At 44.0% G+C, this 25,123-nt stretch overlaps 1 protein-coding gene across 1 annotated transcript; it reads left to right on the top strand.

Annotated features, from left to right (window-relative positions):
- The first annotated feature begins 4,098 nt into the window (after positions 1-4,098).
- On the top strand, positions 4,099-24,654 carry LOC149401489 (uncharacterized). The gene is made up of 6 exons (XM_089610744.1): positions 4,099-4,219; positions 21,188-21,309; positions 22,216-22,368; positions 23,053-23,673; positions 23,836-23,916; positions 24,352-24,654. The coding sequence occupies exons 1-6, from the start codon at positions 4,099-4,101 to the stop codon at positions 24,652-24,654; spliced, it is 1,401 nt and encodes a 466-aa protein (XP_089466870.1).
- Positions 24,655-25,123: the final 469 nt, after the last annotated feature.

Here is a 25,123-nt window from a genome sequence, read left to right as displayed (position 1 = left end):
CCGTCGGCGGCTGCCACGGCTGTGCCGGAGGGCAGGGGCCCTTCCGTCCAGCCAAGGGGTTCTCAGCCCGAGACCCCTGACGCAGAGGCGTTAGTATCGCCGAGGTCGCTCGCTAGGACGGAGTGGTATCCCGAGGAGGGCTTTGCTGCTCTCGAGGACTTCGATTGTTCGGGGGTCGATGCTTCGAGCTCGCTCACCTACCGAACATTCGTCGGTCTCCGGGAGGCATTCGCCATTCCATCGTCCGTGGCGCTTCTCCGTCCCTTACAGGGCGACCGTCCTTTCCGGCCTCGTCGTGGATTTGCCGCAGTTTCTGTTGCAAGTCTCAACTGCGGGTTGCGGCTGCCGTTTCAACCCATCGTTCAGCAGCTTCTCGCCCGTCTGGGGGTGCACGCGTGTAAGATGAGTCCGACGTTCTACCGCATCGTGGTGATGTGCCACATGGAGTGGCATTGCCAGACTGAGCGGGTGATGACCGTGAGTGATTTTCGTAATCTCATCGCGGTCTTCCCTGCGCCCGGGCAACCCAGTTTCTTCATGGCCCGCGATCGCCGAAACACTAAGCTGATCATGGACTCAGAGAAGTATAACCGACGACCATGGGTGTGGGTCTCGGCTGAGGCTTTTGGCGACGCGCCGCTCCGGTTCGGCCCCTTGACCGAGTTTTCTGCTGACGCGGGGGCCGATGATCTCGACTTCGTGAAGGAGATCCGGGGAATGTCGGAGGCTCGGAAGGCCGTTGAACGATTTCGTTCCCCTGAGCTGATGGCTTCCACCGGGTGGTTCCAGCCATTTCCACCTAGCCGGGGCGACAGTCAGCGAACCGAGAGTGCTCCCAGTGCCGCATCATCTCTCTCGAGCGGCGGTCTTCAAGGTATGTCGAAGTTTCGCACTTTTTTCTTTTGTCCTTAGCTTAGGGTTTTGACTTTGTCGCTTTTGCAGTCTCTTCGGCTAGGGCGAGGGCTCGAGCGCGTTTAGCGAAGGCTTCTCGGGATCCGAAATCGTTAGCGGCGGTCCGTTGTCAGATTGCCACGCGAAACGGTCGGGAGAAACCCGACATTGGTCATCCACCGGAGAACGGTCCTCGCACTTCTTTGAAGCGACCCTCCTCCTCGGCTCTACCAGACACGTCTTCGGACTCTAAGCGTGTGAACTCGATGGTCGACGTGGAGGCCGTGGAGGTTAGGGGGGAATGTTCCCTGGGCCTCGCTCAATTCTCGATGAAGATGTGGAAGAGCATCGTGGCCAGTAGCGACGTGGAGTTCTTTCGCCACGGCGTTTCTGACGTGCAGAGAGTAAGTTTCTCTTGCCTTGTCTGTTTTGGGGCTTTGTCTTTTACTGAATTGTCTCCTTGCCTTCTCAGGTGCTTGCTCGAGCGACCCGGGGCGAAAAGATCCTTCATGACCTCATCAGACGGATGAGCTTGCCCAAGAGGAGCTTGCTCAAGCGAAGTCTCAGCTAGCCCGTGCCGAGCGAAGTTCTCACTCAAGGGCGGAGTTTGCGAGCAGCTTCAAGAAGCTCGCGTGGAACTGGGAGTCACCCGTGGCAAGTGCGACCGTGCTCAGGGGGCGGTGGCGAAGATGGCTGAGGAGCTAATGACGGAACGTCAAGCTCTCGAAGTGGCGACTCGATCGACGGAGGTCTTCCGGAGCGAAGCGCGGGACCTTCGACGCCAGTTGGAATCGCGCACAAAAGAAGTTGGCATTCTCCAGGGCCAGCTTACATCGAGCGAGGCCGCCCGTGTTCGCGCGGAGCGCGAGCGCGACTCCTTGGCGGAGGAGGTGGCTCGGGTTACCGCGGAGAAAGCGGCGGCGGAACAGCTTGCGTCCGACCTTCAAGACGACTTTAATGTCGGAGTCGAGGAGGCAAGACATGCGGCGGCGGTGGAGTGTCGGGACGCCACAGCTACCGAGAATGTTTCTCGGGGGTCACCTTCCACTTCTTCGACTCCTTGTTCCCACCACTCGACGGGGCCGATCCAGTAGGTGGCGATCCCGCCGAGTGACATTTTTTTTTCTTTATTTTTCTCGCGCAAGTGTTTAGCGCATGCTTTTTAGGTTTTTCCATTCAGCGCACTTGTTTTAGCGCTTGCTTACTAGGATTTTTCCCTTTAGCGCACTTGTCTCAGCGCAGGCTTTCTAGGATTTTGGGGCAGTTGCTCTTTTCTTTGTGAGATATTATTCATTTATTTTTATGAACATTTTTACACATTCATGTTTTATGGCGTGTTTGGATAGGCAAGTGTTTGTGTCAATGGTCTTGCCAATTCTTTTACCTCAGCAGGATACCTTTTCAGGCGCGCCAGCCACTTGGACGGTTCGCGCTCTGTAAGTTTTTTCAACTGCGAGTTAGCCATGCTTACGTAGGTGCCTTACGTGTGCCGGATTGTTACACGTAGACGTCTCAGGTTGCGCCAGGTAGGCGTCCTGGTTGCACCATGTAGGCGTCGGATGAGGACATGCCCCAAAAGGAGCCGCAAGCAAAATACCAACTGCCGGAAGGACCCGTGACGAGAGCTCGAGCGAGGAGATTCAAGGAGGAGCTTAACAATCTGATCATCAAGCTCCAAGATGAAGAAGGGGACAAGCTCGCAAAGGAGAGGATTCAAGGAAGCCAAGAAACAACAATGAAGAACGTTATTTGGGCTGAATTGAATGAGTCAGACTATTCCTATTTTTCTATTTTCAGTTTATGTTATTTGGGCCAAGACATGTTATTTAAAACGCCCATAATGGCTTGTATTGGGCTGGTCCTTTGTTTTATGCTTATTAGTACTTAAATAAGGCTAAATGGGCTTATTAGGTTATGGGGCCCATGGAGCTGCGAATTTGACCTTTGTAAACTCTATAAATTAAGCCTTTAGGCTGAATGGAAGACACACAATTCTGATTTCGAGTTAAACACTATTCTGTGAGGATTTTCATTCTCTCTTTGGTTCGTTTAGAACTATTCGAGTCTCTTACAAAGCGGTGCGTGTAGGAGTTCGAGCCCGACTCATCAGACGGCCATTCGCATCCGTCCGTGGCGTCATTCGATCCACCTTCGTTCCTAAAACGTAGACGATCCGTCGCTGTGCTATTGGGGTATCGGATCTCGGAGCTTAGTCGGCCGAGGTTCGTATCAAGTGGTATCAGAGCTAGTCTCTACTTTTAGGTCTGCTTATCCTTTGTTTCGTTTTCTTTGTTTTCGTCTCTTCGTTTGTGTTGTGTTCATTCCGTACGTACGTATTTGTTATGTTGAGTCTGTGTTTGTTATCTTCGTATTAGGTCTGTGTTCTTTTCGTGCTAGGTCTGTGTTCTTGAGCATCAAAAAAAAAAAAAAGGAATCCGTGGAGATCATATATTTCTTGTTAATTACCGGGGTCTGTTTTAGGAAGTCAATTTTATTCAGTTTCCCGATTTTTGGCACCTAATTTCGGAAGTATCTTTATATCTTAGTTTCCCTGATTTGCTTTTATCCCTTTTATTTCCAGAATCAATTTCCACTTAATTACCCTTTCATTCGTTTCCTGATTTCGTGTGATCACAATCAATTTCAGCGTTTCACATTAATTCTGAATTAGCATTTAACTCCCGGATATCAAAAAAAAAAAAAAAGAAAGAGGATCCCAAAAAAAAAAAAAAAAAAGAAAAGTATTTTTGAGCTCAAGAAATTTTATTTTCCTGATAGATTCCTTGTATGTTTTGGAGCGTTTTTAGGTACCCTACATCCTATCGATATTTTTTTGTGTCGCCATTTGTCAATTGTGGGCTGATTGTCGCACCTTGGGAGAATTGTTTTTGGGACTTATTTAAGATCCTGATCATAACTTTCCGTGGTGTTATCTTTCTTGTTTGTGTCATTTGGGGTGTCGTTTTTATTGTTCGTGTCGTTTGTGTCGTTTTGGTGTATCGTTTTCGAATTCCTTTCATCACCTTCCTGGTCTCTGAGTAGTTCGGTACGAGCCTATAGAGAGTTTGAGTGAGTGGTAAAAGGCAGAGAGAGTATAACTATCGCCATTATCAAACACGAGCGCTGAGTGATATTATTTGAGTGTAAACACGTGAGGGAGAGTTTGGTGAGGTTTTCTTTTGTTACTAACAATTTCTTGCAGCAACCATGTCTAACAACGGCGACGCAGATGAGGGAATTCCAGACCGGAGGCTGATGATGCAAGCCATGATAGGAGAAATGCGGAGGATGATGAGGGAAGAGTTGGAGCCGCTACGAGAACATGTTGGTAAATTTGTGGTGGTATACTTTGATGATATTTTGATTTATAGCAAGACCCTGGATGATCATGTCTTACACTTGCGTGAGGTTTTTATTGTACTCAAACGTGAACAGTTATTTGCTAACCTCGACAAGTGCACCTTTTGCACCGATCACGTTGTTTTCTTGGGTTTTGTTGTAAGTTCAAAAGGAGTGCAGGTAGATGAGGAAAAGGTGAAAGCTATTCAGGAGTGGCCGACGCCGACAAATGCAGCACAAGTACGAAGTTTTCATGGCTTAGCAAGCTTTTATAGGCGCTTTGTTAGAGATTTTAGCACGATCGCTGCCCCACTCACGGAGGTGATGAAGAAAAATGTGGCGTTCGCATGGGGGCAAGCACAAGAGGAGGCGTTCACCGAAATCAAAGGGAAATTATTCAACCCTCCTTGTCTCGCATTACCTAACTTCGATAAACCATTCGAGGTTGAGTGTGATGCGTCCGGCGTGGGAATCGGACCAGTTCTCATGCAAGATCGACGGCCGATTGCGTATTTTAGCGAAAAATTGAGTGGGGCCACCCTTAATTACTCCACTTACGACAAGGAGATGTACGCATTGATTCGAGCTTTAGAGACTTGGCAGCACTACCTTTTGCCAAGAGAGTTCGTGGTCCACACCGACCATGAGTCACTGAAGTACTTGAAGGGACAACAAAAGCTCAACAAACGGCATGCGCAATGGATGGAGTTCATCGAGCCGTTTCCATATGTCATCAAGTACAAACAAGGTAAGGAGAATGTGGTAGCCGATGCCCTTTCTCGAAGGTATGTTTTACTGTCCACTTTAGATGCTAAACTACTTGGTTTTGAACATATCAAAGAGTTGTATCCAGAAGACCGAGAGTTTAGTGAGATATTTACGAAGTGTGAGAAGATGGCGTCGGGAGATTACTTTAGGCATGATGGATTTTTGTTCAGGCTTGGTAGACTTTGTGTGCCTAGTTGTTCTCTTCGGGAGTTGTTAGTCAGGGAAGCTCATGGTGGAGGCCTTATGGGACATTTTGGGATAGCAAAAACTCTAGGAGTGATCCAAGAGCACTTTTATTGGCCTCGCATGAAGCGTGATTTTGAGAGGATCTGTGGTAATTGTATCACATGTAGGAAAGCTAAGTCGAAAGTTCAATCACACGGTATGTATAAACCTTTGACTATTCCTAGCTCACCTTGGGTAGATATATCTATGGATTTTGTGTTAGGCTTGCCTAGGACTAAGCGAGGTCGTGATTCTGTTTTTGTAGTGGTTGATAGGTTTTCAAAGATGGCACATTTTATCCCATGTCACAAAACCGATGATGCTTCTAATGTTGCTGATCTGTTCTTTCGAGAGATTGTTAGGTTGCATGGTATGCCTAGGACGATTGTCTCGGATAGGGATACCAAGTTCTTAAGTTACTTTTGGAAGACCTTATGGGCTAAGTTGGGTACTAGGTTGTTGTTTTCGACTACTTGTCACCCCCAAACTGATGGTCAGACCGAAGTAGTTAATAGGACCTTGTCGACTTTGTTGAGGGCAATAATTAAGAATAATATCAAAACTTGGGAAGATTGTTTACCACATATTGAGTTTGCTTATAACCGCGCTATTCATTCATCTACTAAGTTCTCACCCTTTGAGATTGTCTATGGTTTTAACCCACTAACGCCATTGGATTTATCTCCTATTCCTATGTCTGAGCATGTGAATTTAGATGGTGAACAGAAAGCAAAGCTTGTTAAGCAGCTTCACGAGAGGGCACGACTCAACATTGAGCGAAGACCAGAGCAGTATGCGCAGCAAGCCAACAAGGGCCGCAAGAGAGTGATTTTCGAACCTGGTGATTGGGTCTGGTTACATCTGCGCAAGGAGCGTTTTCCGGAGCAATGCAAGTCCAAACTACAGCCGCGTGGCGATGGACCATTCCAAGTTATTCGCAGGATCAACGATAATGCTTACAAATTGGATCTTCCAGGTGAGTATAATGTTAGTGCTACATTCAATGTGACTGACTTATCTCCTTTTGATGCAGATCATGATTTGAGGGCAAATTCTTTTCAAGACGAGGGGAATGATGAGGACATGCCCCAAAAGGAGCCGCAAGCAAAATACCAAGTGCCGGAAGGACCCGTGACGAGAGCTCGAGCGAGGAGATTCAAGGAGGAGCTTAATAATCTGATCATCAAGCTCCAAGATGAAGAAGGGGACATGCTCGCAAAGGAGAGGATTCAAGGAAGCCAAGAAACAACAATGAAGAACGTTATTTGGGCTGAATTGAATTAGTCAGACTATTCCTATTTTTCTATTTTCAGTTTATGTTATTTGGGCCAAGACATGTTATTTAAAACGCCCATAATGGTTTGTATTGGGCTGGTCCTTTGTTTTATGCTTATTAGTACTTAAATAAGGCTAAATAGGCTTATTAGGTTATGGGGCCCATGGAGCTGCGAATTTGACCTTTGTAAACTCTATAAATTAAGCCTTTAGGCTAAATGGAAGGACAATTCTGATTTGGAGTTAAACACTATTCTGTGAGGATTTTCATTCTCTCTTTGGTTCGTTTAGAACTATTCGCGTCTCTTACAAAGCGGTGCGTGTAGGAGTTCGAGCCCGACTCATCAGACGGCCATTCGCATCCGTCCGTGGCGTCATTCGATCCACCTTCGTTCCTAAAACGTAGACGATCCGTCGCTGTGCTATTGGGGTATCAGATCTCGGAGCTTAGTCGGCCGAGGTTCGTATCAGAATACGGGCTTAGGAAGCTCAAACCCTGACGGCCCTTCGAGCATACGGGTTTGAGTAAAGTCGTCGACCCAATGCGACGCCCCTTCGGTCGCCAATTAACACGAAGTGAGATCGCCAGATACATGCTTAAGTCCCCGGCACATACACGGGGATACAGGCTTAAGAAGAATCGCCAAATACAGTCCTAAGTCACCCGCACACACTAAGGATACAAGCTTAAGAAGCTCGAACCCCGACGGCCCTTCGAGCATACGGGTTTGAGCGAAACTGTTGGCCTACCCGGCGTGCCGTAAGTCGCGTAAAGGTGCAGGTGAAAGTCGTCGGGCCACCCCCGACGCATGTAAGTCGCATAAAGGCGCTGCCTCAAAGCCTAACAGCCAAATCTGAGCCATACACATTCGGTCGCCAATGGCACGAAACACACGGGTTTGAGTAAAATAGTCGGCCTAGCCCGGCGTGCCAAAAGTCGCGTAAAGGCGCATGTAAAGGCGACAAGGCCACTCCCTCCGCCACATACATACGTTCGGTCGCCTATGGCATGAACCCTAATTTGGCGGGCCATACCCGGTGGAACACATTCGTTCAGTCGCTATGGCACAACCCAAAGTCGTCGGGCCATACTCGGCGTAACACATACGTTCGGTCGCCTATGGAACGAACCCAAAGTCGTTGGTGTTAGGAATATTTCCCACTTGAAGATAATGAATAAATGATTACTAAATTCGATAATAAGATTACTCTATTAGCATTATATGATTAGTGGGTTGAGTTTTAAACAATTAGAATCAATAACAACTATATTCCATAGCCTCTGTATTAAACTGAGTCACGTGTTGGGCACCTGAGTTCGGGTGGTGAGCTAAGACGAGGTCGATGAATGATATACGCCTGGAAAGCTATATATAAAGTCATATATGTGGAACACATAGGTGAAGGCTGATCACTATGTGGGAGCATTCTACACGTGTGGTAAGTGTACGACTTGGACAGGTCTTGGTTGTAGATGTGTCGTTTAAGGACCGTTACGATACACTAACCGAGGCCGCTATGATGGTCACAGTGAGACTTGATTAGAATCCTGAAGTGATCATGGACACTGGGTCATGTTACTGAGCTCTTTGACTCATTCGCTAAAAGGCTATCCATGCTAATCACAACTTATGTCTTGGGAGTCTCTCAGAGCATGATTCGAGTGGGAAGTGATTTACATATACGGAATCCAGCCTTCCTGAAAGAAGGTTAATGTTCATTCAACTACGGGTTGATTCCAAAACCGATAGATTGCTAGCACTTTCGAAGTAAGTAACGTTCGAAAGAATCTTTCGCTGGGGAAGCAACAATGCTTAGGGCTGATATGTATCAAGAGAAGTATAACGGAAAAATTGACTTCTCTTGACACGGGTTGAACCTGGAGGATCTTGATCACGAACTGACTATATCAGTGGACACTCGTCACGATGAGTAAATATAATTCTAGTATTAAAGGAGAGTTCAGTCTTGGCTTACAAAGTGGAGTATTTGACCAAGATTAGATGAATCGATGGAAAAAGAGAATGGACTATTTCATCTTTTTCATCTATTTTGTTAAGCTTCTATTACTAGGTCCATAGTCCCTGATTCGGCTCTGATAAAGGCAGATAAAAACTTCCGTATAATAATGTTTATCGTTATTAATCTCACTTGCTGTAATTGTGATTGACAGCATTAATTCTGGAAAACGGGTATTCGCAGAATTGAATAAATATTTATGGTAGAATTGTTTATTTATTGTTTGATCAAGTAAATAAACAATTATTAATTATTTGTTTATTGTTGGACGAAGTAAATAAATGATTCATTGGGTTTTAAGCAATTGGGCCTTGCACACATGGAAAAGTCGAATTAGGTTTTTTGGCACTAGGGATTGCGCAAATCACCTTGGCCGTGTGCCATCAAGTTCGAAAATTTCAAATTGGTATTTACCAATATTTTTTCTTTAGTTGTTTAAATAAAGGAGAGAGAATAATATAAGATATTGTCTTTTATTCTCTCCTTATTTAAAGGAAAGTATTTAGGAGAATATATGAGAATATATTTAAAGGGAAATAATATATTCTCCTTTATTCTCTCACTAAATAAAATATTCTCTATATAAATAGAGAATAATATCCCATAGATTTTGATCCGATGGATGAGAGAAAAAGTAGGATTCACTTGTTGAGATCCAAGGGCCAAGATTAAATCACCTAGTGTGAACACAATAAAAGGAAATAATATATTCTGGAAGGTTCCATGAATATCTCATTTTACTGCTATAAATAGGGGTTCATGAGAAGGCAAAAATTAAGGATTTTGACCTAATAATTTCGTGGCTCTCCCTCTTGGCCGTGCGAAATTTTCTTCCTCTCTTCCCCTCGGAAATTCGTTTCCATTCTTAGTAAAATAAGAGCGAGATTTGGAACACCACGTTTCTCATCTAGTGAGATAAAGACTGCGCCCACTCATCTTTCTTATTCGTCTCGGAGATTACGTTTCGGAAGACTAAGGTGTCATCCTCGAGTCCTTCATCAAGACGACGCAAGGAGTACGCGATTGGTTTAGGAGCGTTCTGTAGCTGAACCGAAAATCAAGGTAAGTATTCGTTTTTCGCTCATATCGGTAGCTTGATAAATATGCTCTCGTGAATTAAATTAATTAAACATAACTAGATCTTGTTAATTATAACCATAATTTAATTAGCTTATGATCAGCATAATTAATAATTTTTCCGCATTAATATGATTATATGGGAGAATCATCTTCAACGAGTGGTATCAGAGCGATTGTTCGTGTCTGATACGCGCTTGATTCCCCAACAAGTGGTATCAGAGCTAGATGTTATGATTAATTAATATATTTGTTCTTGTAATTAATTTAATTATGGTTTGAATGAAATTATATGTGAATGTGAATTTCATGCAATTAAATATATGATATGTGGATTGTGATTCGTGGTTTGATCGTAGAATATTTGATTCTCGCTTTTCTAGATTTTTTGTAAACCCGAAATTCAAAGGGTATAGGCTTTATGTAATTATTATTATTATTATTGTTGTAATCCAATGGTTCGACGTTCTGGATCACGACGATCGGCGAGAGATGGACACACAACGAAGAAGCATGACGGACGAAGAAAGCCTCCACGACTACGCCACAAGAAAACTTGTCACAAAATTTTGTGACAAGTCTCGGCCGTCCTCTTCGTGCCGGGCCGCGCCCTCGTGGCGGCGGCGGTTCGGTGCAGCCTCAAGTCTAATCTTGACCTAGGTCAAGATTAGAGGATTCGTCCGGGCCTCAGCCTGGAAACCCTAGTGGGCCTACTCATTAAAAAAAATCTACCGAAAAAAATTAAGTTTTTAAATGTTTTATTTAATTAATTGTATGGGCTGAGCCCTAATGATTTTTATTTAAAACATTACAAAATAAATGATTATGATATCGATTTATTTTAAATGGGACATTGGAATGGGCCCTTACTTAATTAATTTTTCCGATAAAAAAAAAATTAGAAAAATTAAATACTTTGATATTGATTTATTTTTCTAAAGGACATAAGAATGGGCCCAATTGAATCCATGGGCCAATATGATTGGGCTCATCTTGATTTACTTTATAGAATCATATAGGAAACGATCAATCCGAATCAAACCATTCTTGCATGCTCTTGCTTGTTTATTTAATTACTATGCCATGCTTGTATGCTATAACTTAGATCATGTATCGTATGTTAATGGTTCTCATGGGCTTTCATTCATTAAAATTGTCTAATTTGATTAGAATAGTTAATTAATGAATGAGTTGAACGGATCGGAGAGCTCTGTCACCATGCCGATAAGAGGCTAAGCTGAGAGGTACTTAAGAAGACCTAGTGTCTCACCTTCTCTACTGGGAGCTTTTCCGTGATGGAATACTATTAGGATAATCAAGGCTAGATGTCATGAATTCCTAATCACTAAGCTATATCGAAACATATGTTTTTAAGGGTAGCTTAGAAACACTCGAGTTTTTAATATGACTTAGTTAACTCGAGTGGATCACCTAGATTGAAGTTAATGCTAGAAAAATTAAAATACTGAAAGTATATTGAGTCGTAAGGTCTCCAACATTGACACAACACCGTGAGGATAAAAGATCCCCTCGTGACCGGCGGTTTTCTAAACATGGTGGTCAGTTCCATTCGGAAGAGCTTTTCTGATTCCAAAACCAAGGTTGTGTCTCTGACGATAGGTGGGAGGGTTGATCTCTGCGTGTACTAGTTACACTAGTGCGTATGAGCTAGATTTCTTTCACTGAAATGTTGGGTTGACTCATGCATGAACCAACCGGTGGTTGCTCATGTGGCCAAAGATTCCTATAAAATTGGTAGTTAGTGAGCATAGTTATGAAGGTGCATGTACTATGATTGCTCACTAATCTGAGATGGTTCTCATTTTCACTAGGTGCACTCCGTTACGTCACCAGAGTGAAACGGACTGTGGCTATTAGTCGAATTACCTTGGAATATAAAAACTGGGTTCTTTTGATTAGTATTTTATCCCGTGCATGTTTGCATTATAGTTTTTATTTCCTAAATTATATTGAATGTTGTTTCTTTTCATATTACTAGTAAATATGCTGTTATGTTTTTAGTAATCATGTCAAACCCTATTATGGCCCTGTTGTCGAAAGATGTCCTGACTGGAGATAAATTTCCTAAGTGGAAGTCGAATCTCAACATTGTGCTTGTTAGTGAAAGCATTCGCTTTATCCTCACTGAAGACAGACCTCCTCTTCCTGCTCATGGTGCCTCCAAGACCTTGAGGGAGGACTATGACAAGTGGACTACTGCCAATAACAAGGCGGTGGCCTACATGCTCGCAAGCATATCTGATGCGTTGCGAACTAAGATGGAATGGAAAGAGACCGCTGTGGAGATCATTGACTCGTTACAACAAATGTTTCGGATGCAAAGTGAGCAAGCCCGCATTGAGCTCACCCGTACGTGCACTAGCACTAGGATGACTGCGGGAACTCCGGTGAGAGATCATGTCATGAAGATGACTAACTACTTCACCGAAGCTGAACTCAGGTGGGAATAATCCTGAATTCCCTTTCGAGTGACTTCATACAGTTTACGTCCAACTACATCATGAACAAGTTGACGTATGGACTGTCTCAGCTGTTGAATGAACTACAGACTTTCGAGTCTATCACTCGACGTGGGAAGAACAAAGGGTCAGGTCTCTATGCTGACAAGAGTTCTTCGCCTAAAACCAAGAAGAAGTTGACTTCTGGTGCTGAGTCATCTAAGGCACGCCTGAATACTTCAAAGGGGAAAGGTCACGCTAAGAAGGAAAGGAAGAACTTCAAGAGAAGTGGAAAAGGAAAAGAGAAGAAGCGAGAAAGCATTGGTAAATGCCACCACTGCAACACTGAAGGCCATTGGAAGAGGCATTGTCCTTTGTACTTGGCTGAGCTTGAGAAAAACAAGAAGAATGCTGGTATGGTACCTTAAAATTCATGATTAAAGATATCCTAAAAATGTTTTGAGGATAATTATTCATGAGCATACTTCTTTTCTTGTTGCAGAGAAGATCTGATGGAGCACACGTGTGTAGACGAGCTTGCTAAACAATGTCGGATTCAAGCCCAAATTGTAGAGAAGCTCATGCTCCGTTTGAAGATCTAATTTCCCGCTAGTTTTATTACTTTCATTTTTGGATTTTTTTTTTTAACATGGGATGTGTCATTTAATAATCCGAAGTTTTCTGAATTGTAGCCTTTATGGTTATTCCAGATAGGATGAATCTTTCTTTCTTTATGTTTTATTACATTATTTATGAACACATGGTTGTGTCTTTAAATATTTCCTTCTATAATTGAATGCCTTGATTGCTTTTATGATATTTGAATATGCATGAATGCTTATGTCCTTATGAAAAAGGTATAGAATATGAAGGTCACGTTTTTTCCGTTCGTATGCTATATAGAAGCACAATAAATAAATATAAATATTTTCTAAGTTATTATCTCTGTTAGAATTTAATTAGCTTTTATTGCTTCATTAAATTCTTATGTTGAATATGTTTTATTGTTTATAAACTATTTAGAGCTTTGAAAGCGTCTAAATAATTATTACCATTATTCGACAATGACTTGTGGTAATAATAAGTAATTAAGGAGACACAACTAAAAGTTAGTGTTGATGATGAATTAAATTAGTGGGAGCTTCCTTAATTGGAACCTAGTCACTAAATAACCAATATTATTGAGTGGGAGCATCCTTAATTGGATTCTAGTCACTATTGTTCAAAAAAGAGTGGGAGCTAGTCACTAAATATCTAATATTATTGAGTGGGAGCATCCTTAATAGATCTTCCTGTTAAGCTATTAGCTTAAAGGAATAGAGAGATCTATAAAAGGATTAATGAAATTGTTTAAGCTTTAATAAGCTATAAGGTAAGGGATTGAGCTGTTAAGGAGAGACATTATCATCAATGATACTCTTCTTTCTGATACCACGAACTACTTCATTTGGGATCTTCAAAATTGAAGATGAACTGTCCTTTGAGGATGAAGTTCCAATAACATAAAGACATGGATCGAAGTAGTTATACTACTAAACCTTTTGAAATATGAAAGGTAGATCCTAAGTACTTAACAAACTAATCATGATTGTACATGGATGTTTGTTATAATCAATATTTTGAGAATGATCGATAAGTGTAGGTCCTAAACAAGTGTTATGAATAAAGTCATTACTATTATAGTTCTAGACCTCATTATGACACAAGTAAATTGACTGAGCTAACTGTTTCTAAAATTAAATTTAGAAACGACATGCTCGTTCCATTATGTCTCAAACATACTTATTGATATAAGGTATGAGCTCAATGTTGAGGCTATTGACATTGTCTTTAAAAAAAGACTAATAATTAGACCTTAGACAATGTCGTATTTCCGAGAATAACTACATGTGTTGTAAACACTGTAATTTTTGGAAATAGTGAGATACTTAGTTATTTAAATATAGTCACTACTACAAATGTTGGATTATACAACCCACTTTCTACAACGCTTATGACAAGCGTTGTAGAAACTAGTGATTCTACAACGCTTATGACAAGCGTTGTAGAAACTAGTGATTCTACAACGCTTATGACAAGCGTTGTAGAAACTTGGTGTTTCTACAACGCTTATGGATAAGCGTTGTAGAAACTTGGTGTTTCTACAACGCATATGGTTAAGCGTTGTAGAATCTTGGAGATTCTACAACGCATATAGTTAAGCGTTGTAGAAACCTGGTGTTTCAGATTTCCCACAACGCTTTAAAAATCCTTTGTAGAATCCACGCCGCGGCGTCATGTGTTTTATGCCGCGGTGAGAACTTACTACAACGCACAGTGAAAGCGTTGTAGAAAAATGTAATCCGCCGCGGCGAAATTCATACCTCGCCGCGGCGGGTGGTTTCTACAACACTAAACAAAAGCGTTGTAGAAACTCGTCGCCGCGGCGAGGTATATATCTCGCCGCGGCTAGAAATATTCTCCGCCGCGGCGAGGTGGATACCGTGGCCAAGCAGTTTTTTAAGAAACTGTCTCGCCGCGGTGAGTGAGGAATCTCGCCGTGGCGAGATGTTCCTACAACGGTTATAATATCCGTTGTAGGAACATCTCGCCCCTGCCCCGCCTCAACATCGCCCAGCCCCGCCTCCACATCACCCAGCCCGGCCTCCACCTCGCCAAGCCCCGCGTCCACCTCGCCAAGCCCCGCGTCCACCTCGCCTCTCGCTCGCCACGTCCTTGCCTCCACCTTGCCTCCACCTCGCCTCTCGCTCGCCACGTCCTCGCCAAGCCCCGCCTCCACATCGCCCAGACCCGCCTCCACCTCGCCCAGCCCGGCCTCCACCTCGCCCAGCCCCGCCTCCACCTCGCCCCCTGCCCCGCCTCCACCTCGCCCCTGCCCGGCCTCCACCTCGCCCCTCGCTCGCCACGTCCTCGCCCAGCCCCGCCTCCACATCGCCCAGCCCCCGCCTCCACCTCGCCCAGCCCCGCCTCCACCTCGCCTCTCGCTCGCCACATCCTCGCCTCCACCTCGCCTCTCGCTCGCCACGTCATCGCCCAGCCCCGCCTCCACATCGCCCAGCCCCGCCTCCACATCGCCCAGCCCCCGCCTCCACCTCGCCCAGCCCGGCCTCCACCTCGCTCAGCCCCGCCTCCACCTCGCCTCTCGCTCGCCACGTCCTCGCCTCCACCTCGCCCCCTGCCCCGCCTCCACATCGCCCAGCCCCGCCTCCACCTCGCCCCTGCCCCCGCCTCCACCTCGCCCAGCAACGCCTCCACCTCGCCCCTGCCCCGCCTCCACCTCGCCTCTCTCTCGCCACGTCCTCGCCTTCATCGGGTATGTTATTTCCCAACTTGTTTTGAATTTAATTTGATTTATGTTATTATTTAGTTAGAATTTGGTATTTAATATTCTCTGCTGTGGCGAGGTGGATACCGTGGCCAAGCAGTTTTTTAAGAAACTGTCTCGCCGTGGCGAGTGAGGAATCTCGCCGCGGCGAGACGTTCCTACAACGGTTATAATATCCGTTGTAGGAACACCTCACCGCGGCGACGACATATTTTTTCGCCGCGGCGAGGTTTTTTAGGTTTTCACTATAAAAGGCCGTTTTCAGTTTTTTTTCTCATTTTTTCCAATACCCACACACGAGACAACCATTTTCGGCCGCATCTCTCCAGTTTGTTTCTTCCAAAATCCCTCGCCACGTCCTCGCCGCCCCAAAATCTCGCCGTCGCCTTGTCCTCGCCGCCAACTCTCTCTCGCCTTGTCCTCGCCGCCATTTTTCTCTCGCCGAGTCCTCGCCGTGCTTCCTCTCGCGCCTCTCTCTCTCTCTCTCTCTTGCCGCCTCATTGTAAGGTATGATTTTAAAAGTTTTTTAAGGTAGTTATTGATTTAATTTCGTGTTGTTGATATGGATTTCTTGTTGTTTACCCGAATTGCATATAGTTTGATTTTTTTAAATCACAAATTTAGGGTTTTGTTTGATTTTCTCTTTTTAGAACAAGAAATTAGGGTTTAGGTTAGTGGAATTTGAATGAGTGAATTTAGGTTAGTGGAATTTGAATGAGTGAATTTAGTGAAATTAGGGTTTTGTTGATTTGAATGAATTTGAATGAGAATTTGAGTTAAATTGAAATGTCCGGATTGTGTTTGACATATTGTTACATAGGTTAGTGGTTAAAATGGTTATGTATATTAATGTTGAGATTGAATTGTTTATGAATTTGTGATTGATCGAATTGTTCATGAATTTGTGATTGGTCGAATTGTTTATGAATTATTTGTGATTGTTGGAATTGTTTTAATTTGTCATGTTTAAATATATATTGTTGGAATTGATATATAATTTGTTATATGTTAACTGTAGAATTGTTTATGATTATGTTTTGTAGGAGCTTGAATATGCATCGAACTAAAAACACGGCGGGCTGCAAGGCTCCGAGCTCTTCTAGAGGTCAGAGTAAAGGAAAAAGCAAGCGACCTCGTCAACAGTCTCCCAAAGAGGAATACGACTCGAGTATCTTTACTAGCAAGGTCGCGGAGGAACGCTACGACAAAATCTTGCCGCGTAACATTATTCATGGGAGAGGATTCAATGTAAGCAATACGTCGGATATAGAAAAGCAAATCCGCAACAGCATAGTTGGTCATGATTGGGGGAGGTACTGTGCTGTACCCGAGTTCGATTCGAACGTCAACTTCGTGTACGAGTTCTACGCAAACTTGCCGGACTCCCAAGGTGATTTTGTGACGGTCCGTGGGAAACCGGTCGATATGAGTGTCGAAGCTATCAACGATCTTCTTGGGACCCCAGATGTGCCTTTCGAGAACGAGGGCTATCGAGAATGGCTAAGAAGTTGCAGCCATTAGGAGATGTCGCATGTGTTGTGCATTCCGGGAGAGGATTGGGTCACTGAAAAAGGAAAAAGGGTACTCAAGCGTGACCAAGTCACCAGGATCGCTAAAGCGTGGATTTACTTTGTTTGCGCTCGTCTCTATCCGATCAAGCACTTCACCACTCTCAACGAGGATCGTATCCAGGTGTTGTTCTGCATAGTTAAAGGCCTTTCCATTAACGTCGGTCGATTCATCTATACTTGGATGAAGAAACTCGACTATACTAATGAACGACACGGTTTGCCATATCCGTCGATCATTACCGGCCTTTGTACAAATGCGGGGGGTACCACGCTGGAAAAGGGATACGATCAACAGTCCAATGGGGCCTATTACATATTCCATTATCGAGCGGTACAAGATTAGGGAGGATCCACAAGCGGAGGAAGGGAAGGAAGCGGAGGAAGAGGGGGAAGAGGGGGAAGCGGAGCCCCTATTGCGCTTACCAACACCTCCGGTAATCGACCCCGCCACCATCGACGACATTGCTCATTGCTCCAACTATCTCGTCGGGGGGTTCCAACACACGCAACAGTACATGCACCAACAAGCGGAGTATGGCGCCTCTCACATCAATCAATTGAACGATCTCTACTCTCAGTGGGACATCAACCAATAGAATCAGGTGTTATTTCCTCCATATCCTCAGTACTCCGACTATCCGTACGCACCGCCACAGTGGCCACCGCATATGGCACCTCCTCAATATCCGGCGAACCCATCACCACCACCACCAAATGACGAGTAAATTTCAAGAACCAACAACACCAACTCTTCCATATAAATTTCAAACTCTTTTTAAATTTAAGTTTCAGTTTAAGACTCGCTTGGTTTGTTTATGTTTATGACTAGATTACTGTGTTTTATTTGTGTCTTTGAGACTTCAGACTTTGTTTGAGACTCGTTTGGTGTGTTTTATTTCATATATGATTGAAACTTGATGTTATATGTTTAAGACTACTTTGGTTTGTTTTATTGATTGTAGAAATTTTAATTAAATGATCATTTTTAGTTGGAGAACACGTTAAATATTGGAAAAAAAGTGAATGATTAGGTGGTAGAGTGCTTCTTCGCCGCGGCTAGGTACCTTTCTCGCCGCGGCGTGACTATTCTCGTCGCGGCACCGTATAGTCCCCGCCGCGGCGAGTGCTCTACGCCGCGGCTAAAATATTACTTCGCCGCGGCGAGATTTTGATTTTTTTAATATCGAGAGTCTGTATTTTTTAAGAACTTGTCTCGCCGCGGCGAGGTGATATTCCCGCCGCGTCGAACTACCCTCGCCGCGGCATGGAATATACATTGCCGCAGCGAGGTTTCTACAATGCTTGTTTAAGCGTTGTAGAAAGGTTCTCGCCGCGGCAGAATTTGTATACTGCCGCGGCGAGATTTTGTTTTTTTTATACCGAGAGTCTTGGGTTTTTAAGAAGATATCTCGCCGCGGCGAAGTAACCTCGCCGCGGCATGGAATATACGTTACCGCGGCGAGGTTTCTACAACGCTTGTTTAAGCGTTGTAGAAAGGTTCTCGCCGCAGCAGGATTTGTATACTGCCGCGGCGAGATTATCCTGCCGCGGCGAGAGTTGTACTCAGCCGCGGCGATGTCGGAGAAATGTAATTTTAATGTAAATGACATTGTATAGAGAAATTTTGAATGAAAAATAACGTTGTCCACATGAGAATAACATAAAATCCAAAATGAAAATACATTATCTAAATGTTCAATATCAAACAAAAATAGGATCTATATCCTTACGAAGTAGATGTGAAACATCATCATCATCAAAATCATCCATCTCTTGATCAATTGGCGGTAATCCTGATGTGAACGGAGGAATGCTAGACATGTCTTCGTCTTCTTCTTCGTTACCGTTTCTCGCTTTCATATGAACCACTAACGACAACTCAGGATTTGCTGGATCCGAAACATAAAACACTTGACTTGCTTGCGAAGCAAAAATAAATGAATCATTCTCGTAGCCAATCCGTCTAAAGTCGACAATTGCAACTCCTTCATTATCAACTTTAACGTGATTATTGTCTACCCATTTGCACTTGAATAATGCGACTCGTAACCCGCAATAATCAAGTTCCCAAATATCTTCAATGTATCTGTAATACTTCATAAAAGCATGTTTTGGATTCTTATCTTTTGCCGACGAAACATGTAAAGCTTCGGCAAACAATGTAACACCACTATTTTGTACGGGATGCTTGTTGTCTCGTTCTCTTGTGTAAAATGTTAAACCATTAACAGACCAAGCAGTGTACCTTGTAACCATTGAGGAAGGCCCGCCAGATAGTTTACTCAACGTAGATGAATGTCCTGCCTCTTTAAATAAGCGTTTTCCAAGCCAGTTTTGAAACAAACGGTTGTGCTCTTCTTGCAACCATTATTCATTTCTACCCTTCTTTGGATTATTCACTCTCAACTCATTCAAATGAATATCCACAAATGGCGTGACCTCGGTGATGAGGACATGCCCCAAAAGGAGCTGCAAGCAAAATACCAAGTGCCGGAAGGACCCGTGACGAGAGCTCGAGCGAGGAGATTCAAGGAGGAGCTTAACAATCTGATCATCAAGCTCCAAGATGAAGAAGGTGACAAGATCGCAAAGGAGAGGATTCAAGGAAGCCAAGAAACAACAATGAAGAACGTTATTCGGGCTTAATTGAATTAGTCAGACTATTCCTATTTTTCTATTTTCAGTTTATGTTATTTGGGCCAAGACATGTTATTTAAAACGCCCATAATGGTTTGTATTGGGCTGGTACTTTGTTTTATGCTTATTAGTACTTAAATAAGGCTAAATGGGCTTATTAGGTTATGGGGCCCATGGAGCTGCGAATTTGACCTTTGTAAACTCTATAAATTAAGCGTTTAGGCTGAATGGAAAAGACAATTCTGATTTCGAGTTAAACACTACTCTGTGAGGATTTTCATTCTCTCTTTGGTTCGTTTAGAACTATTCGAGTCTCTTACAAAGCGGTGCGTGTAGGAGTTCGAGCCCGACTCATCAGACGGCCATTCGCATCCGTCCGTGGCGTCATTCGATCCACCTTCGTTCCTAAAACGTAGACGATCCGTCGCTGTGCTATTGGGGTATCGGGTCTCGGAGCTTAGTCGGCCGAGGTTCGTATCAAGTGGTATCAGAGCCAGGTTCTACTTTTAGGTCTGCTTATCCTTTGTTTCGTTTTCTTTGTTTTCATCTCTTCGTTTGTGTTGTGTTCATTCCGTACGTACGTATTTGTTGTGTTGAGTCTGTGTTTGTTATCTTGTGTTAGGTCTGTGTTCTTTCCGTGTTAGGTCTGTGTTCTTTAGCGTCAAAAAAAAAAAAAAAAAAAAAAAGAGAAAGAGAAGATCCGAAAAAAAAAAGGAAATTCGTGTAGATCAATTCGAATTCAGTGGAGATCAATCATAATTATCGCAGTCTATCTTAGGAAGTCAAAGAAAATTCATTTCCGGATTTTATCACTTAATTTCGGAAATCTCATTGATTCCTAGTATCCTGAAATCAGGTTTCATTTATTCGGCATTCATTCTTAGTATCCTGAAATCGGGTTTCATTCATTCCTAGTATCTCATTGATTCCGGATTTTTGTTCACAATCAATTTCGACATTTCAGTTTCACTTAATTCAGGATTTCTTTTAGTTTCCTTTATTTCCAGAATCATTTCCCATTTAATTTCCCTTTCATTCGTTTCCTGTTTTTGTGTGTCCACAATTCATTTCGACATTTCACATTTAATTTCGAATTAGCATTACCTCCCGGATATATATAAAAAAAAAAAGAAAAAAAAAGAAAAAAAAAAAAGAGAAAGAAAGAGGATCTGAAAAAAAAAAAATAAAAAAATAATTTATTTTTGAGCTCAAGAAATTTTATTTTCCTGATAGATTCCTTGTGTGTTTTGGAGCTTTGTCGCCATTTGTCATTTTGGGCTGATTGTCGCACCTTGGGGGGGATTGTTTTTGGGACTTATATAAGACCTGGTCATAACTTTCCGTGGTGTCGTTTTATTGTCCGTGTCGTTTGGGTGTCGTTTGTGTCGTTTTGGTGTATCGTTTTCGAATTCCTTTCATCACCTTCCTGGTCTCTGAGTAGTTCGGTACGAGCCTATAGAGAGTTTGAGTGAGTGGTAAAAGGCAGAGAGAGTATAACTATCGCCATTATCAAACACGAGCGCTGAGTGATATTATTTGAGTGTAAACACGTGAGGGAGAGTTTGGTGAGCTTTTCTTTTGTTACTAACAACATCTTGCAGCAACCATGTCTAACAACGGCGACGCAGATGAGGGAATTCCAGACCGGAGGCTGATGATGCAAGCCATGATAGGAGAAATGCGGAGGATGATGAGGGAAGAGTTGGAGCCGCTACGAGAACGTGTTGAGAGAGTGGAGGAAGGCCAACAAGCTCCCAACAGAGGAAGACGAAGACAGCCTAGGGAGGAGACAGAAGATGAGATGGAGAATGATTTTGAAGAGGAGGATTATAGGAGAGGAGGACGAAACGAGAGAATGTTCGAAAGAAGACATGGAGGAAGGGACAGAGAAGACGGAGGAATTGGTGGCATCAAGCAGAAGATTCCAACATTCCAAGGGAAAAGTGACTCGGACGCCTACTTTGAATGGGAGACCAAAGCCCAGTTTGTGTTCAATTGCTACAACTACACCGAACGCAAGAAGGTAATACTTGCTGCCGCTGAATTCACTGATTATGCTATTGTTTGGTGGGATCAGCTGGTGACGAGTAGGCAACGGGATGGAGAGGAGCCCATAGAGACTTGGGATGAGATGAAGGCCATCATGAGGAAGAGATTCGTGCCTCGCCACTATTACCGAGAGCTCTACCAGAAGCTTCAGCGCCTACGGCAAGGCACTCGCAGTGTTGAGGAGTACTACCGGGAAATGGAGGTTGCCATGATCCGAGCAAACATCGAGGAAGATCGCGAGTCTACCATGGCCAGATTTATCAACGGGCTGAACCCTGACATAGCGGACAAGGTGGAGTTGTAGCATTATGTCGAGATGGAGGATTTTGTTCACTTAGCCGTCAAGATTGAGAAGCAGCTCAAGACGAGGGGTAGCATGCGGGGAAACCGATTCTCAGAACAACCTGCATGAAAGAAGACCTTCAACCGAGACGAGAAGAGCAGTTTCAAACCACGAGGGGACGTAGCCAAGCCAAGCACTTCCACGGCCCCAACCCCATCTAATCCTGGTCCCAGTGCTCAAAAGAAACCGGAGACGTCATTTCAGCGAAATCGTGATATCAAGTGCTTCAAGTGCCAGGGAGTAGGTCACTTCGCGAATCAATGCCCGAATAAGAGGAGCATGACGATTCTTCCGACCGAAGAGATGATTACCGACGATGAAGAGGAAGACCAAGAGGGTACCGGAGAAGAGTCAGACGAGGAAATTGAGGCACCAGCAGAGCTCGTGTTGGTCTCTCGACGAACTATGAACGCGCAGGTTGTACGAGATGATGAGGAGCAGCGTGAAAACATCTTTCACACCAGGTGCCATATTGGTGAGAAGGTGTTCAGTGTTATCGTCGATGGAGGGAGTTGTACGAACATAGCCAGCGTTGCTGTAGTGAAGAAGCTTGGACTTTCCACGACAAACCACCCTCGTCCTTACAAGCTTCAGTGGTTTAATGATGGTGAAGAGGTACGTGTCTACAAACAAGTCCTTATCAGTTTCCGGATTGGCAGCTATGAGGACTCGGTGCTCTGTGACGTGGCACCAATGGACGCGGGGCATATACTTTTGGGGCGGCCGTGGCAATTCGACCGGAGGGTGACTCATGACGGCTACACCAACAAGTACTCCCTCAGGCACAAGAATCGTACCATCACCCTCGCACCCCTTACTCCAAAGCAAGTTCATGAAGATCAACTGAGGATGCAACAAGAGAGGGAAAGGTTTAGGACCCTAGAGAAGGGAAAAGAACCAAGGGATGAGGTAAAAACAGAGAGAAAAAAAGAGAGAGTCCCAGAGAGAAAACCCGAGAGGGAAGTGGGGAGTGAAAAAAAAGATGGGGTCATGAAAAACAAAATCGGTGAGAGAAAACAAAACAACTTCTTTGCGGGCAAGAGTGATGTGAGGAAAGCCTTCTTTGCCAAACAGCCGATGATTTTACTTGTGTACAAGGAGGCTGCCTTATTCACTAACCAACATGGCGAGGTTCTACCTACTGCCATTGTTTCTCTTTTGCAGGAGTTCAAGGACGTTGTTGTTCGAGATATGCCAATAGGACTACCACCGATTCGGGGGATTGAGCACCAGATTGACCTTGTACCCGGAGCCTCGCTTCCAAACAGACCGGCCTACCGAACCAACCCTGAGGAAACGAAGGAGTTGCAACGGCAAGTCGAGGAACTTTTGTCAAAGGGGTACATTAGAGAGAGCATGAGCCCTTGCGCCGTACCAGTTCTATTGGTTCCAAAGAAGGATGGGTCCCAGAGGATGTGCGTGGATCGCCGAGCCATCAACAACATCACGGTCAGGTATCGATTTCCCATTCCTAGATTGGATGATATGCTAGACGAATTACATGGTGCGTGTGTTTTCTCTAAGATTGACTTAAAGAGTGGGTACCACCAAATTAGAATGAAAGAGGGGGATGAATGGAAAACCGCTTTTAAAACTAAACTTGGGTTGTATGAATGGTTAGTGATGCCTTTTGGTTTGACTAATGCACCTAGCACATTTATGCGACTTATGAATCATGTTTTGCGTTCGTTCATTGGTAAATTTGTGGTGGTATACTTTGATGATATTTTGATTTATAGCAAGACCCTGGATGATCATGTCTTACACTTGCGTGAGGTTTTTATTGTACTCAAACGTGAACAGTTATTTGCTAACCTTGACAAGTGCACCTTTTGCACCGATCACGTTGTTTTCTTGGGTTTTGTTGTAAGTTCAAAAGGAGTGCAGGTAGATGAGGAAAAGGTGAAAGCTATTCAGGAGTGGCCGACGCCGACAAATGCAGCACAAGTACGAAGTTTTCATGGCTTAGCGAGCTTTTATAGGCGCTTTGTCAGATATTTTAGCACGATCGCTGCCCCGCTCACGGAGGTGATGAAGAAAAATGTGGCGTTCGCATGGGGACAAGCACAAGAGGAGGCATTCACCGAAATCAAAGGAAAATTAGTCAACCCTCCTTGTCTCGCATTACCTAACTTCGATAAACCATTCGAGGTTGAGTGTGATGCGTCCGGCGTGGGAATCGGAGCAGTTCTCATGCAAGATCGACGGCCGATTGCGTATTTTAGCGAAAAATTGAGTGGGGCCACCCTTAATTACCCCACTTACGACAATGAGATGTACGCATTGATTCGAGCTTTAGAGACTTGGCAGCACTACCTTTTGCAAAGAGAGTTCGTGGTCCACACCGACCATGAGTCACTGAAGTACTTGAAGGGACAACAAAAGCTCAACAAACGGCATGCGCAATGGATGGAGTTCATCGAGCCGTTTCCATATGTCATCAAGTACAAACAAGATAAGGAGAATGTGGTAGCCGATGCCCTTTCTCGAAGGTATGTCTTACTATCCACTTTAGATGCTAAACTGCTTGATTTTGAACATATCAAAGAGTTGTATCTAGAAGACCGAGAGTTTAGTGAAATATTTACGAAGTGTGAGAAGGTGGCGTCGGGAGATTACTTTAGGCATGATGGATTTTTGTTCAGGCTTGGTAGACTTTGTGTGCCTAGTGGTTGATAGGTTTTCAAAGATGGCACATTTTATCCCATGTCACAAAACCGATGATGCTTCTAATGTTGCTGATCTGTTCTTTCGAGAGATTGTTAGGTTGCATGGTATGCCTAGGACGATTGTCTCGGATAGGGATACCAAGTTCTTAAGTTACTTTTGGAAGACCTTATGGGCTAAGTTGGGTACTAGGTTGTTGTTTTCGACTACTTGTCACCCCCAAACTGATGGTCAGACCGAAGTAGTCAATAGGACCTTGTCGACTTTGTTGAGGGCAATAATTAAGAAGAATATCAAAACTTGGGAAGATTGTTTACCACATGTTGAGTTTGCTTATAACCGCGCTATTCATTCATCTACTAAGTTCTCACCCTTTGAGATTGTCTATGGTTTTAACCCACTAACGCCGTTGGATTTATCTCCTATTCCTATGTCTGAGCATGTGAATTTAGATGGTGAACAGAAAGCAAAGCTTGTT

Source organism: Urtica dioica, chromosome 4 (assembly GCF_054948205.1).
Source record: "Urtica dioica subsp. dioica isolate 48M chromosome 4, U.dioica_male_clone48M_v1_H2, whole genome shotgun sequence".
In the NCBI taxonomy this organism is placed as follows: domain Eukaryota; kingdom Viridiplantae; phylum Streptophyta; class Magnoliopsida; order Rosales; family Urticaceae; genus Urtica; species Urtica dioica.
Note: the sequence above shows the minus strand (reverse complement) of the source record. Positions and strands in the feature narration are given on the sequence as shown.